General features: G+C 34.6%; 1 protein-coding gene across 18 annotated transcripts in view; it reads left to right on the top strand.

Moving 5' to 3' along the window:
* The window catches only part of IMMP1L (inner mitochondrial membrane peptidase subunit 1), a 77190-nt gene that overhangs the window by 28726 nt on the left and 30871 nt on the right, over nucleotides 1-17593 (top strand). For 5 of the 18 annotated variants that reach the window (XM_059874976.1, XM_059874975.1, XM_015474825.3 and 2 more), the window contains one exon: nucleotides 14363-17303. In XM_059874976.1, the coding sequence (XP_059730959.1) occupies nucleotides 14363-14995 (633 nt within the window). In that variant the 3' untranslated portion in view covers nucleotides 14996-17303. 18 annotated transcript variants of the gene reach the window in all.

Genomic DNA, 17593 nt, shown 5'->3' with positions numbered 1-17593 from the left:
TATTTTTAACAATTCTATCTTTCTTAAAAATGTTTATCCATTAAATTTTGTGATGTGTTTATAGACATAATTCTAGGTACCTCATTGGGTATAGTCTTTACTCTCTTAAAGTTTAGGATATTTAATTGAGAAAAAATAGGTATTAACTTTTGTCACCAAAGCAATATAAATACTATTACATTTGAAAAATATTTTCATAGGCCTCTTTTTCATCATTTTGATCTTAAGTAGGTTTTTTTTGTGAGCATTCATTTGTATACAAGTTATAACATTCACAAGGCCTTCAGTGATATGTTTATTATTCAAAAATATTTTAGATATTTGTTCTATGTGCTATTATTTACATTGCAGCAGAGTATTTCTATGTACCCTAGTATTTTAGTTTTTTATTGTCAATAATGTTTATTATTAGCTTAATGATTATTGTATTATTTAATTTTACATTTATATTTCATAAGATATAATTGCCTGCTTGAAAATGTATTTTGTCTCTGATCACAGTGCTGAAATTATTAATAAAGAAAGGTGATTATACTTGACTGTTAGCTAAGCACTTAGATATTTTTCACTTGTCATCTACATTTTTTAGTTTAAAGCAACACATTAAATATAATTTTATCCTGGCTTTTATTTTAATTCATGCATTTAAAAACTGAAATTCAGATAAAAGATATTTTCAAAATAAATTCAGCATATTATTTATGAGTGGAGCAACACATTAGCATTGGGTTCACAATAGATCATATCGCTTTTATTCCATCTTACAAGCTTAGCAGCACAAACAGAATAATCAACATATTATTTGGCTGTCATCTGCTGAACAGAAACCAGAGATCACAAGGAGGTTTTCCCTAGCTGTGGTGATGGCCTTTTTGTTCCAAGCCCCCATCTGGGAGGGCCATGGTGTGTTATCATATGGAACGCGGGCTTTTCTGTAATCTGCTTAGCTGCACTGCAGTTTGAATCTTCATTCCATGTTTGTGTAATTTATAATTTTAATGAGACCATGGCTCTTGTGGGCTTTGAAATATATTAAAAGCTCTTTTGTGCATATGCTTTTGTTCTTGCTTAATAGGCTCAGTGTATTTAAAACTGATGAATTTTTATTCATGAATTTGGATGTCTGGGGATTAACTTAGACTGAATATCATTGCACTCATATATTGATGACTAGAAAGTTTGTTATTGTTGTTATTTGGGGGTTTTTTTGTGTGTCTATGTCATTGTGATACTTGTATCCATAAAAAGAATTTAAATAATTAAAGGATAGGAAAAAGTGGTATGGTTAAGTCATGAGCAGTTTCTTTAGATTTTATCCATCTTATTAATTGATACTCACATTTCATCTTTAGTCTTAGTGCTTTTAGATATATGTTATGAAGGAATAATTATGAAAAAGCAACTTTTAAATTAATACCGTACATACTGTGTTTATATTGAAATAATATTCCAGTGTGTGACAGAGTTAGACTTTGTATTTTAATTGTATCATATCAGTTGTCTGTGGTCATACTAAATCAGCCATTAACTTTCTTGAATTAAATTAGGTATATGTTTTATATTTCAGCTATGTACAGTTTACCCTGTTTCTGTAAAACCTTTTTTGTTAATCCTTTTTTTTTTTCTTTACCTACATTGGTGAAATGATGAGAAGACTAACGAAAAAGCAGCTTTATAGTGGTTTGTAAAATTGATCTTTTAAATTTTGCTGAAACTCTGAATACACTAAATGCTTCATATCTCTATTATAGTTATTACTCTTAAATATAGTTTTAAAATTTGAATATGAATAAATGTAGCATCTTCGGCAAAAATCATGGCCCTTTCTAGATCCAGACTCTTTTGAAGTTTCTGTCTATCGGACTCAATGAGGGGTAACACATGTACCTTACTAGTCTTTTAGGAAATTGCCCAAGATGTAGTTTTTCTAAAAAACCTGAGTTTATTGTACTAAAGCATTTTTGTAACTATAAAACATCATTCATTTTGGTATATGTTGGTTATCAATTTGGCTGGTCCCTTGTTTTCCCTTATTACCCTTAAGCTAGAAATATGAGAAAGAGGCTAAAATGACAGGATTTTGTTTTTCTGTACTAAGCTTTTCTATCAGATTTGATATTGGAATGTTTGTTTTTCCAAATAATCCTCTGTTTTAATGTTTTTATTAATAGTACAATTTCAGTTAGTTTAGGAATATAGTATTGGAAATGGTCTGCTAAAGCAGTGCTGTTTAATAGAAATATAATGCAAGTCATATATATATGTTATTTAACCCATTAAATTCAAAATCTTATCTTTTCAACATGTAAATTAATGCAAAATATTTTATTCTTTTTTTGTACTATCTTCACAGTCCAGTGTGTATTTTATACTTACATCTCAATTAGGACTAGTCATGTCTCAAGTACTTGATAGCCTTATGTAGCTAGTGGCTACCTTGTTGAATACTGTAGCTCTACAGTATTATTTATAAAAATCATAACAGAAATGTATAATGTGTATTTTTTACATTCTTCATTGTTTTTCTGTACTATCCTAATGAAGGTAATCAAAGAGTATTCATGTGCTGCAAAATTGAAATCACTTACAGTTTTTTTTGTTGCTCTGGTGCTGATGATATTGGTGCATGATTCATAGACAAAATCAGAATTATGCCACCTGAGTTTTTATCAGATATTATGTAGATATGCTTACAGGTATTGTGATGATAAGGAAATAATAATGGCCAACTTAGTGGATGTGATATGTTTCTCAACACTTGTGGGCAGATCAAATTTATCAAATAAGTCATATTTCAAGTATACTGAGGAGCTTAATTTTACAAGAATTCCAAAACAAATATTGATACTTTCTTTTTTTTTTTTAATAAAGTTGAGAACTTCTCACATTCTTAGAATTTTTCTGGATAGTTATTTATGTGAACAAATATGAATCTCTTTTCATGTATGTTTGCTTAAAGTTAGTATAGCTTTAAATTTCTTGGAAGAAAAAAGCCGAACATAAAAATACTGTTTTCTAAATAGCTCTAGGATTCCATGCATTTTATTAATAAAGGCTCTGTGTATATGCAAATATAAAGAGAGGTTATTTCACTGAGTACTTTAAAGGTATACAGTTAAGAATTCTAAAAGTCTCAATTACAGTTGATTTGTATTGGTTCAAATATTTTAAAGTGTAAAATAATCAAGATGATTTATATAAAATACTGCTGCTATTGTACCTACTTTATAACAAAGTAGAGACCTTATTATGTGGCGTGGACCTTCTTGTTCATGTATGGTTTAGGGAGAAAATCCTGTTTGTGAAACTTCTGAATAATTCACATTTTCTAAATTTTTAAAGAAATGAGCTAATTTTTGTGCAATCTAACCATCATGTAGATATTGGCTGGTGCCTGTTGTATTCTTTTACTCACTTAAATTTTTATTGACTTCTGTTTGTGACTTATGCATTTAAAGTGTTGGCATAAAATGTTAAACTATTCTTTAAACAATACCTCTAGTTTCTTGGAGATGATAAATCCATCCATTGATTTCCTAATTTTATTATGTACACAGTCAATTGTAATCCAAGATTACAGCAAACAAGATGTTAATTTCTAGCCATAATCTATGTACATTTCAATTACAGAGCATGATTGTTATAGAAGCACAGAATAAAAAGGAATAACATTTGTGCTATCCTCACAGGAGCTGTCAATAAAAGATGTAATAGGGGATTTAGGAATCTGGAAATGGCCAACTAATTTATGTGAATCTATTTTATTTCAGCTAGAAAGACCAAGCTTTTTTTCGTCTGCACTGCATATTGCAGAGCACAGGCTGTCTATAGAAAACCAGGCGGCTGCATATGGATAGTCCCTTGATATCATTCACTTGCTGTGTAATCTTATTATGCAAAGTTCTAATCTTCACCTAGAATGAATGCCTCTGGGTCAGAATATAGTCATATCAGGGTTTTTGAGGTCATGTTTTGTGATCCTTAGCTTATTCTTCTAAGTAGGGCTGGGATTTGAAGGGTATTCCCTGGACGCCAGCAGATAGACAACAGAACCTGCTGCCTTTTTGGAAGACAAGACCAACATGAGGTCCCTGGTAGGATTAAACTTGATTTGTAGCTGTAGGATTTTTTAACAGATGTATTATTGGACAGGGAATAGGGGGCCACCAGCACAGCAAAACTGAATCACAACTGGCATTCTCAGGGAGTTTGCTGCCTGCTAAAATAGCAGCTGCATGTGGATTTGACTTCTTTCAGGTGAAGCGACTTCCAGTCATTTGGAAAGGATGGGATGAAAAGGAACCTTGGTGATAATTTTGATGTCTGCAAGATTTAGTACCAGTGTAATGGGATTATCGGTAACACCTTCACTGCAGAAAAAGCCACCTGGCGCTATAACTGGCAGCAACTGAGAACTAATCCTTTCCCATCTCTTGGATGTCATTCATGAAGCTCAAAGCGATTTCTTTCCTGCTAACTGTAATTAATTTTATAAACAACAACAGCAAAAAAATCAGGTGATCAAGGCAAAGAATATGCTTTTTTATTATTTAGAATATGTTGCCTTATTATAATCTATATGACTCATAAATTATGTAAGACATATAGACTATAAATATGAGTTGATTCATAGTGTCTTTTATGCTTTTTCCAGTTTGGTGACATAATGTATTTGCTATTGATAAAGGCTTATATTTGAGATTAAATATTAATTTATATACATTGGTGTCCTTTTAGATAGAAGGCCATTATTAATAAGTCCAACTGTTCATAGGTATAAGGAATGGGAGTAATTTGTCATATGTTTTACCTTTTTTTGTGACTGCTTCAATTCCTGCTGAATTAAATGTTTTTAGAGAATAAAATGTTTAATGATATCAAAATATATCAACATACTTTTGATAATTAAGGAAATGGTGGCTCAATTTGCTGATAGAAAAAGGGCTCTTTTGAAAGTGTATGATCTAAGGTAAAGGTCTTAAAATAGTTAATACTGAATGACTGTTTTTTAAAATCAGAAATTCTTAGTGTTTTCCTTTAGCAGATGGGGATTTACTTGCTTTAGAATCATGTATTAGTTAATTGACTTTTTTTTAAAGCATTTTATTTCAACCAAAAACTTCATCAAGTACTTTGTTTAGAGGTGTTAATTATTTTAATATTCTTCTCTTACACAGTCCAGAATAAACTGAGAGAAAATGAAGTGAAATTATCCCATCAGTCACCCAAACAGTATGCAACATAACTGCCAAGACTAGAAAAGATAATTAGTGTTGTCAGTGTTATGATCCTGGAGTACTTACTTTTAAAATATTTGTTCACAGCACTTGATTTTTATCTTACTGTAGTTCTTGATTTATTAGTTTTATATTTGAAAAAATGGATTATAAAACCTTAATTTTAATGTTTTCAAACGTTAAGTCTTAACTAAATGTAGGTGAGTAAAATGTTTTGAAATTATAACTGAAATATAGTCATCCATTTTACATAAGATATTGATATACTTATAGCCTCTGTTAACATATAGTACACTTTTCTCTGTATGAGGTCTTTGTCTAAAAAATCAATAATAAATTTTAATAAATTTATATAGTGATCATTGGTCAAACCTACCTAGCAAACTTATCATTCTAATGAATTTTAACTGGTTCTAAGCTCTTGTATCTTCATTTGTTTTCACATTTAAAATGAATGAATGAGAAAGCTTAATAATATTTCTACTGACCTGCATTGTGGTAGTTTATAAAGGACTTTTATAGTCTTCTATTTGTATTTTTACTATTTGAAAAGCTGTTTATGTAAAATTATACTACACTGAAAAGACCTATTCATGAAATAAGTGAACTAAAATCTTTTTCTTATCATCATAATATAATTATTTGTATTTTAAATATATAGTATTTGACTTATGTGTAATTTCAATTTATTTTGTCAGGTAGTGTATTTCTCAGGGTAACTTTCTATGGTAGTTAATAGTATTATATAATTATTTCAAAAGCATAGCTTTCCTTTCAAAATAAAATTTATCTCAAAATTTTATTAAACATTTTCACTGTTTACTTTTCTGCTTTTCAGCTGTTTACTGAGTGACATTTGAGAGTTAGTGTTTTTTACTTCCCTGTTCTAAACATTATTTTTATTTGATTAGAAATGATTATCTCCTTTGGAAAGTCCCAAATAACCTCACTTAATTAAATTCGTTATAAGCATATAGGATCTTTTCAGTAATATACATTTTTTCAAACAGGTATGGATTACTTGAATTTAATACCTTATTGATTATAAGAAAGTTGACTTGTTAAAAGCTACAACTAATAATTTATTGTACAAGTAACTCATAATGATGTCAGTGAAAGTTAAGGGAGTTATTTTGGAGATAAGAAAAAGGGATGTAGGATGGGAAAAATGAAGAAAATTTTACTAATTAAGTCGTAATAAAGAACAGGATGAGAAATCTTAGGATTTCTTGATTATTTAAGAGATGATGAACATTTTTTCTTTATTGGTAATGTGTGAGCCTTAGTATTTTCTCCAAAGGACCATATATGAACTGTAGGCTGGTACACAACAGCTAGCCTATAATAATGCTAAATGATATTTCTTCCATTTGAATGAATATCCTTCAACTATTGTTTGTACAACTTGTATTGTTGTTGTATATTGTTATTGTAACAATATTGTACAATATTGTAACTTATTATACAATATTGTTATTGTAACTATTGTAACTTGTATAGTGTTCTGAAATAGATGAATTATATAGCCATTGGGGAATTATTGGTGAGTGAATGGGGTGGCTTTGGTATTTAACTGTTTGGAGGCTGATACTTGATTATATTAAAAGTGTCAACTACTTAACACTTTATAAACATAAAATGAGTTTTGATTGTGTGTGTATGTGTATATATGTACATAAAAGAGTGAATTTCAGAAAATAATATTGGATTTTTCAAATCATTGAAATGTTAGCATTATAAAGTTTGATGATGAAAATTTATAGAATTATCCCAAAGGTAGCAATTAGTTTAAAATTAATGAATGGTTAAATGTTGTCAAGTTTCTGAAAATGGTGAGTATGTCTCGGTGGTTTCAAATGAAGCACAGAGTCCTTTACTGGATTTTCTGGGAGCTTATTAAAACTACTAATTCTGTAGCCTTGCTCCCATAGATTGTTATTCATTAGCTCCATGATAGGAACCTGGAAGTTTGGAATTCTTCTAAGTTTGGGTTTTAAATTAGGTTCTTGAATTATTTTGATGCTGCAGTCATATTTAAATCAGTTTTCACTGCTTTAAACCTTAAAGTGATGTCACTTATTTCCTCTTGAGAATGAGTCAAAATAAATAGATTTAAATATAATCTTCATTGATTACGGGGATAAGTGCTCCTTGAATGTGCAGTTCTAGAAAATAAAAAATACCCTCTGCACAAGTCTTACAGTAGATTGAACATTATAGATTTGAACAATTGATGAGCAGCCTTGAAGGTGATTTTGAAACGTCAGGAATTTGAGTTATTTTGATAGAGAGGCTGCTGTGTGAGAGTGAAGTATTTAGCTATTGAATAGGGTACACCACTCACCATCTATGTCTTAATGAGTCTTTGTTCTTCTCTCCTTGTCACAGTAACTTCCATTCAGTCTGAAGTGGACATATGTCTTTCAGCTACTTTATTTATATGCGTGTATATATACACAAACATATATAATTGTACGCTAAAAGTGTATTTTGCCTAGATATCTTTGAACTTTAGAAATCACAGAGGTGTCAGGAATGTTTAAGTCTGCTGTTTTTTCTTATCCAAATGAAGGTAAATGTAGCAAAACTCTTAATGTTGCGATTTGTCTTCTGCTTCACATCTACTCTCTTCTCACCTTTTTCTTAATGTGAATCCTTTAAATGCTCATATATTCACTAACTGTTCTGTTTATCAAAAAAAGTACATTAATCACTTCTTTGGTTATACTTTAAAATGAATGAATTTCTGTAAACTGATATTCTCAAGTAACCCTGACACTTTACTTTTTTTTTTTCTTTTTCTGAAACAGAATACTTTCTCTTTCAAAGGAATTCAACACCTGAACAATCAGGTGGATTTTTTTTGTGTGCCTTTGCGTATTCTGAAATACCCAAAAAGGCTTCTTCAATGCTTAGTCGTAAATCAGGATCTTAGACTTGTACCTCTATTCCCTGAAACTTCTAAGGATGGAGAAATGTCTACTTCTTTTTCATATTCTGGAGTTCATTCTGCTCCATCTTTTTAGCTAGTTTGAGATATATATTTGCATATGCACTTTATTTCCCAGGGAAGAATACGGGAGTGGGTTGTCATTTCCTTCTCCAGGGGATCTTCCCAACCTAGGGACCGAACCAATGTCTCTTGTATTGCAGGCAGATTCTTTACTGACTGAGCCCCAGGGAAGCCCCCTTTAGCTAGTTTTAACCAGTCCAACCTCTCTCCCATACCTATTTTATAGTTTCTTATAAATTTCTTTGATTTTTATTGAGAGGCATATAATAGTGGATTTTAGACCCCAACATCCTCATTTTGAATTCTGGCTCTGCTGTGTATGAGCTATGTGATTTTGAATAGTTTGTTCACTTTTCTGTCCCTCAGATACTTAAGTTCTCATAGAGTTATTGTAAGAATTAAATGAGTTAATAATGTAGTTAGAACAGTGCTTGTTCAGAACAGAACATGTTCTTGCATGTTCTTGGCATGCAAGAACTACTATTTAAGTATTTGTGGCTATTGCTATTAGTTATTTTGGTTGGTATTTGAGGATTTTTATGTGTATGGAAGGAAGCCATTATGACCTACATCTAACATAATGTTTTCTAACTTTATGTTATAGGAAGAAGACATTTTAAGTCTATAATGCAGTTATCTGTTGAAAGTAGACAACAACTTTGCTTTCTTGTACCAGCATTATGTGGAGTTTTGCTATATTTTAATCAGAAGTCTCTTAAAGGTTTTCTGAAAGAAGTATCATCATATCTTTTCCTGTATTATGTGACAAGGTCACAATTTTAAATTTTCCTTTTTTTTTTCTAGCTTTTCTAGTAATTCTCTGTTAGAGTACGTAGGCTCCCCATTAAAGAAGTTGATTCTCTACATCAATAACTCAGTTTTTAATTGAAGTATTGGAGAAGGCAATGGCACCCCACTCCAGTACTCTTGCCTGGAAAATCCCATGGATGGAGGAGCCTGGTAGGCTGCAGTCCATGGGGTTGCAGAGAGTTGGACACGACTGAGCAACTTCACTTTAACTTTTCACTTTCATGTATTGGAGAAGGAAATGGCAACCCACTCCAGTGTTCTTGCCTGGAGAATCCCAGGGACGGGGGAACCTGGTGGGCTGCCATCTATGGGGTTGCAAAGAGTCAGACACGACTGAAGCGACTTAGCAGCAGTAGCAGCAGCATAGTTAATTTACCATGTGTTAGTTTCAAGTGTATAGCAAAGTGATTCATTTATACGTACGTACTTTCTCAGATTCTTTTCCATTATAGGTTATTGTAAGATACTGAATATAGTTATCTGTGCTGTACAATAGGTTCTGGTTTACCTGTTTTATATACAGTGGTGTGTATATGTCAATCCCAAACTCCTAATTTATCTAACTCAAGTTTTTTTTTTTTTTGAATGTAAATATGATAGGGAATAAAAAGCAACAAATTCTATTTCTTAGGAGAGTAAAATTCTGTATGCCAAAGCTTCCCAACTTTTTTCACAGCACACATGAAATATGGTAATATTTATACATTTATACAGCACCCAGTAATAAATGACTAGCTGAGCAAAGCTGCTCAAGGATAAATGCCTTTGGCCATCCTGGGAGCTTATAGCAATAGTTCTCAAATTTTGCTTCAGAATCACCTGGAGAACTTGTTAAAACACAAATTGTTGAACAATACTCCCAGAATTTCTGATTACTTAAATCTTGAGTTTGGCCCAAGAATTTGCAGTTCAAACAAGTTGCTTTGATGCCCCTCCTGCTCATCTGGGGACCATACTTTGAAAACTACTAGTTTAGTGGGTTGGTATTTTGATGTGGTAGGTAGAATAATTGAATCCCTCACTCTGAGATATCCATGTCCTAATCGACCTAATTACGGTATGGATGTATCTGATTGTTTATAATTAGATTTAGGTTATACATTTTTGACAAGAATAGTACAATGATGATAAGATTGTCAAGAAGCTCCATATCAGTTTTTACCTTTATGTATGCAGCTAAATTGGATCACATAGTTAAGATAATATTTACTTGATCTCTCCATGTAAAAGTATTCTGTTCCCTTTGTAAATAATAAATTATTTACTTTAATATTTTGTACCTATCCTGTTTACCAACAGCCTTTTACTCAGTATTTTAAAAATTGAGCTACAGCTGATTTATAATGTTGTGCTTGTTCCTTGTGTACAGCAATGTGATAACTGCAATGTGATTCAGTTATCTATCTATCTGTTCTTACTCAGATTCTGTTCCATTATGGTATATTATATGATACTGAATATAGTTCCCTTTGCTATACAGTAGAGCCTTGTTGTTTATCTGTTTTACATAAAGTAGTGTGTATCTTTTAGTCCAAAGCTCCTAATTTATCCTTCCCACCTTTTCCCCTTTGGTAACCATTAGTTTCTTTTCTATGTCTGTGAGTCTATTTCTATTTTGTAAATAAGTTCATCTCTGTCATTTTTTTTTAAGATTCCACATATAAGTGATATCATGGTTTTGTCTTTCTCTTTCTGACTTACTTTACTTATAATATATAGGTCCATCTCTGTTGCTGCAAATGACAATGTTTCATTCTTTTTTATGTCTGGGTAATATTCCATTGTATACATGTACCACATCTTCATCCTTTCATCTGTTGATGGACACTTAGGTTGCTTCCATGTCTTGGGTATTGTAAATATTGCTGCTATGAACATTGGGGTGCATATATCTTTCTGAATTAGAGTTTACTCTGTATACATGCTCAGGACTGGAATTGCAGTCACTCAGTCATGTCCAACTCTTTGCGACACCATGGACTTCAGCATGCCAGACTTCCCTGTCCTTCACCGTCTCCTGGAGCTTGCTCAGACTCATGTCTGTTGAGTCGGTGATGGCATCCAACCATCTTGTCCTCTGTCGTCCCCTTTTTCTCCTGCCTTCAATCTTTCCTAGCATCAGGGTCTTTTCCAATGAGCTGACTCTTTGCGTCAGGTGGCCAGAGTATTGCAGCTTCAGCCTCAGCATCAGTCCCTCCAGTGAATATTCAGGATTGATTTCCTTTAGTATTGACTGGTTTGATCTTGCAGTCTAAGGGACTCTGAAGAGTTTTCTCCCAACCCATTTCAAAATCATTATTCCTCGGCACTCAGCCAACCATATGGTGACTCTGTTTTTAGTTTTTTAAGGAACTTACATACTATTCTCCATAGTGACTGTACCAACTTACATTCCCACCAACAGTGTAGGAGGGTCCCATTTTTCTACACCCTCTTCAGCATTTATTATTTGTAGACTTTGTAATGATGGCCATTCTGACTGGTGTGAGGTGATATGTCATTGTAGTTTTGATTTTTATTTCTCTAATAATTAGCGATGTTGAACATACTTTCATGTGCCTGTTGGCCTACTGTATTTCTTCTTTGGAGAAATGTCTATTTAAGTCTTCTGCCCGTTTTTTGATTGGGTCATTTGTTTGTTTTTATATGAGCTATATGAGCTCATTGTATATATTTTGGAAATTAATCCCTTGTAGGTAACATCATTTGCAAATATTTTCTCCCGTTCTGTAGGTTGTCTTTTTTTGTGGTTTTCTTTGCTGTGCAGTAACTTCAAGTTTAACTTGTTTAATTTTGCTTTTATTTCCATTATTCTAGGAGACAGATTAAAAAATTATTGCTGTGATTTATATCAGAGTATTCTGTCTATATTTTCTTCTAGGAGTTTTATAGTATCTGGTCTTACATTTAGATCTTTAATCCATTTTGTTTTTTTGTGTATGTTGTTAAAGACCATTCTAATTTCCTTCTTTTAAATGTAGTTGTCCAGTTATTTAAGAGGCTGTCTTTTCTCTATTGTATATTCTTGCCTCCTTTGTTGAAAATTAATTGACTGTAGGTTTATGGGTTTATTTCTGGACTCTCTATTGATCCGTATGTCTGTTTTTGTGCCAGTTCCATGCTGTTTTAATTACTTTATCTTTGTAGTATTGTCGGAAGTCTGGGGGTGTTGTGCCTCCAGCTTTGTTCTTTTTCCTCAGGATTGCTTTGGCAATTCTGGGTCTTTGTGGTTACATATAAATTTTAGGATTATTTGTTCTAGTTCTTTGAAAATGTTATGGGTAATTTGATAGGGATAACATTAAATCTATAGATTACTCTGTAGTAGTACTAATTCTTCTAATCCAAGGATATCATCCAGTTATTTTAAACATCTATTAATGGCCCTTGCCTGAATTACGTTGGTGTTAAATTCATTATTCCTGCTGTATTTATTAGCTGCTATTTTTTTTTTATAAAGAACTTGCCTTATCCCCAACACATACTTAAAAAAAAAAAAAGTACTGACTAGATTTCATTTTTAGTCTACTATATTATTTATTACTATTACTACTTTTTAAAATAATCTCAAACTTGGCTGGTAGGAGACCCCTCAAAGTGACTCCTATGCCTTTGGGGATTCAGTGACTTTTGGTCAAAAGACATAACTAGCCTAAGAAGAATACCCAAGGAAATAGCCAGGAAAATAGATAACCCTTCCTTTCTCTCTCTGACTTCCTGCTGGGGTTCAGTCAAAGCTTGACTGAAGTGCCTTGATGTAGTTCATATAGGTCAGTTTTCCAAGTGCAGAGAGCAGTATGGAGAAAGGTGGAGAGCAAATCCAAAGTGACAAGCAAGATACCTGGCACATGTATGCACATAAAGAGTTAAGGACCCTTTGAAATCACTGTGTTAACCAGAGGTTTGAAACCCCTGTCTTAATTCTTTTTGCCAGTAGAGCTGTTGAACCCTAGCAGTGTGTGTGATTTATTTATATCTTACATAAATTTGGGCTTCCCTGGTGGCTCAGATGGTATAGAGTCTGCCTGCAATGCAGAGGACCCAGGTTTGATCCCTGGTCACAAGATCCCCCAAAGAAGGGAATGGCTACCCACTCCAGTATTATTGGCCTGGGGAATCCCTTGGACAGAGGAACCTAGGGGGCTACAGTCCATGGGGTCGCAAAGAGTTGGATGTGACTGAGCTACTAACACTACATGAATGTTACTTTCTACTCTTGAGGTTTCTCTTAAATAAATTTGTGAGCTCTTAATCTCAGTTTCAATATTTCTCAACAGTGCTCTTTTAAAATATAAGACCAACTAGTCTTGATCCTGAGTCCTCTATAAACAGCTCTTTTTATTTAAGAGACTAAGATCCAAAATAATTTCAGATACTTCAGCCTCCATTCTGTTGCTAGTATCTGTAAGGAAGAAATGATGTCTGCTAACTTTTTTCTTCTGATCACTGATCTATTGTATTATTTTATGAGATAGTTTCTTCTCAAACATTGTATTTGAAATTGGGCATTTACTGTGTACTAATAAAAAAAGGCTTTATGCCTTCAATTACTTGTGAATGGAAGTTACTACAGAACTTCTCAGAAGATCACAACCATTGTATAGTTATAGCATCTTTGTATTTTAAATGGCAACCCACTCCAGTGTTCTTGCCTGGAGAATCCCAGGGACAGGGAAGCCTGGTGGGCTGCCGTCTATGGGGTTGCACAGAGTCGGACACGACTGAAGCGACTTAGCAGCAGCAGCAGATGTTTTTTAGCCAAAAGCAAAATCTGTTGCACAATTCAAATTATTTAAATTTTAGTAGATTTCTATAATTTCCTCTATAAATTTCATCTTATATCTGTATTATCAATGTCTTCTTGCTGAGTGCCTCATGTTTCCTTTTGTTTGATAATATATGCTGTCTGTAACATCAGATAAGCTCGTTTTTATTTTGTTTTTAAATGTAATAACCATTTCACTACTTTTTAGGGTTTGTCTCATAGATCACAGTTTCACAGCTAAGCCTTAGGACTTACCCCTTGTAGCTTCGTTGCTAAGTCGTGCCCCTACTTTTTCCCTAATATTATCATTGGAGCAAAGTAGTATTTACACAACCTAGTTAACTTTACAAACAATATTCTGTTATTGTTACTCCTTTTAAATCTTTTTTTAATTAATTGAGCTTTAGTTGTGGTGGTGGTGGTGGTTTTTGTCGCTCGGTCGTGTCTGACTCTTGCGACTCCATGGACTGTGGCCTCCTCTGTCCATGGAATTTTCCAGATAAGAATACTAGAATGGGTTGCTATTTCCTTCTCTAGGGGAATCTTCCCGACCCAGGAATCAAACCGAGGCCTCCTGCACTGCAGTCAGAGAGAGAGCGAGCGAGCGCTGGAGAAGATGGGAATGTCCCGAGGTTCGGAGGGCGGGCAGAGGCGCCTGGCGACCGGGCACCGGGTCCAGAGCAGTGGACGACTGACAGACCGGTTCAGGGCCGGCTCCCCCGGAGCCATGCACCGCCACGCTGTGCAGCCTGCGAGACGCACCAGAAGCTCCGCGCTGTGCGGCCGCGAACCCTGGGCAGTAGTGGCCGGCGCCAGAAGCGAAGGCGCGTTGGGGGCAGGGGGAGGAACCTCGGCCTCCCAAAGCCCTCAGACCCACTCTCGAGTGATGTGGCGGGGAGGTCGGGCGGAAGAGAGACGCCAGAGAGGACGCCACGGGGCGCGGGACAGGGTGGGGCGGGGTGGGCCACCCTGGTGATGGAGCGCGTGGTGGGCGGGGTGCCTGGCGGGGATGGAGGCCTGGAGGGGCCGACGGGGCAGGGGCCGGCATGGAGCCGCCTTCCCACCCGACCCCCTTTTCACGCCGCTCCCCACTTTCTCGCTCTCCTTTTCCCCGACACTGGAAAGACCGCCTGGGCGGGCCCCGCTTCCGCCTCCCCGCAGCGTCCCTGAGCAGACAGAAGTCTCCCTCCTTTCCACCTTCGCCTCGCTTTAGTTACGAAGTGTTCTTAAGTATCACTGTTTATTAACTTATTATATTCTAAAAATCCTTAGTTTTTAAAAGTATGTCAGTTATTACTGTAAGTCAGATTCCTAAGATGGAATATTTCATGTTACTTAAAAAATTTAACGAGAACACTTTTTAATATGTTACTGATAGTTTTTTCTTTCAGTGAGTATGACATTACTCTGTCTCCTCGTTGACCAAAAATCTCAATGTTCTTCTGATCATCATTTTGAACTTTATAACCATTTTATCATACTAAAGATGTGGAAAATATAGGAGATTTGGGTTCAATATATATTCATTAATTCAGTCAGGCCCCAAGGATTCAAAGATGAATAGTGCATAGTCACTGCCCACCGACATATAAGCATAGTATGTAATAAAATATATAATAAGAGAAAGATATAAATAATATAGTGCGGTAAGTATTATAATCAGTGTGTGCTGAAGGTAGGTAAGTGATACAAAGCATAGGTAACATTTGTTGGCGTGGCCCAGTGAAGACTTGTTAGGGGAGATGACATAATCTATGTTTAATAGGTGACTAAACACTAATAAGTAATAAAACACTGATAAATAATAGTCCTATCCTGTGGTTTCTATAATTCTATTATTGTGACTTCCCTGGAGGTCCAGTGGCTAGGACTGTGCTTTCCCTGCCTAGGGCTTGAGCTCACTCCCTGGTCAGGAAACTAAGATCCCGTAAATTGCATGGTGCATCCAAAAGGAAAAAACAAATATATTTTATTTAAACATAAGATAGGCAGAAACTTAGACATTTGGAAATGCAGCTTAATTATATGAGCTTATATGGTACATGCTAATTGCCAAGCAAATGACATAGTAACTAGCATTTATTGATCTATTTCACTGCTGCTAAGTCACTTCAGTCGTGTCCGACTCTGTGTGACCCCATAGACGGCAGCCCACCAGGCTCCGCCATTCCTGGGATTCTCCAGGCAAGAACACTGGAGTGGGTTGCCATTTCCTTCTCCAATGCATGAAAGTGAAAAGTGAAAGTGAAGTCGCTCAGTTGTGTCCGACCCTCAGCGACCCCATGGACTGCAGCCCACCAGGCTCCTCCGTCCATGGATTTTCCAGGCAAGAGTACTGGAGTGGGGTGCCATTGCCTTCTCCGATCTATTTCACTACACAACTACATACCTGATTACAAGTAATCCTGACTCAACTCTCTGAGATAGTGATAGTAAGGCCATTTTACAGATAAAGGCACTTGAGATTTGCATAGGTCAAATAACCTGAACGTCACACAGCTAAAATATGGTGGAGCCAGGGTATCTGCTTTGACAGACCAACTATAGAGACAGTATTCTTAATCATTGAAAATGAACATTAGGAACCCAAATAAGAAGCAACAGCTTGCCTATTGAGAGCATTTAGAGAAGAGTTATAAACTAGACACATGATGGGTATCCTGATGGGTATATTCCAGGCGGGGATAGTGGTATAAGTAAGCGTTTGGTGGGCAGTTTAAGTAAACAGGAGTATGGTTGAGTAGTCAGTTTTTGTAGGAGCATCAAGGAAGATCAGGTTGGAATCTGAAGACAGGATGGAAGCTATTTGAAAAAGAATCATGAAAATGAGTAATATGTGATAGAAAACTATAGAGGTTATGAGAGCAAGGGAGAGATATGGGAGTCAGTGTAACATAATGGTTAAGTTCTTGAGTTTCTAGTTTTGTTGATGTTTAGCATGTAAGCTGACTACTCATAGGTTCCTTATCTATAAAATGATAATACTAATAATATCTGTCTCACAGAGATTAATTTGTAAAGCCTGACTTATATACTACGCATTGAGCAAATGTTACATGTAATTATTGTTGATGTGTTTTAGTAAATTTAATCTGATAATAGTGCCTAGAAGTCTAGGCCTAAGCATTAGGCCATTAGTTCAGAAATGCTTGAAACGTAGTTGTAGCAGGTAAATACAAAAGAAGGGACAAATACTAGGAATATTTTAGATGAATATCAGTATGTCAAGTATATATGGCTTTTTAAAAATACTTGGTTTTTAATGGTGTTTCATAATCATGAGTTCATTGTTATAGTAGCAATTAATAACTGACAACTGAATGTACCTACAATTTACAAAGCCACTAGGACATGTTAATTGAATTTTATTCTCAAACCATTCTGTGAGATACTGTTACTTCCATTTTATTAAGGCCCATAGAGATGAAGTAATTCATTGAAGATCACACAAGTTAATAAATGAAGTAATTGAAAACTTGCCTTTTCATACGTTTATTCTGATTTTTTCCTGTTTATTACCCTATTATGACAAGAACTGATGTTCTATCACTGGAAACAGTATGAAGAACTGTTATTAATACTTGAAAGAGTTAATATCTTTTTTTAAGTATCTGCCTTAATATCAAGAAATAACCGGGGCATGAAAGGGGAGAGACAAGTTCAGAGTCTACTAGTTATCTAATTTATATTTAAACCCAGTAATATTTGAATATAATCTGCTTAGTAGATCAGAATATTAAGTGGCTATGATTTGCCTTTTAAAAAAAT

This window comes from Bos taurus, chromosome 15 (genome assembly GCF_002263795.3).
Source record: "Bos taurus isolate L1 Dominette 01449 registration number 42190680 breed Hereford chromosome 15, ARS-UCD2.0, whole genome shotgun sequence".
Taxonomy (NCBI): Eukaryota; Metazoa; Chordata; class Mammalia; order Artiodactyla; family Bovidae; genus Bos; species Bos taurus.
Note: the sequence above shows the minus strand (reverse complement) of the source record. Positions and strands in the feature narration are given on the sequence as shown.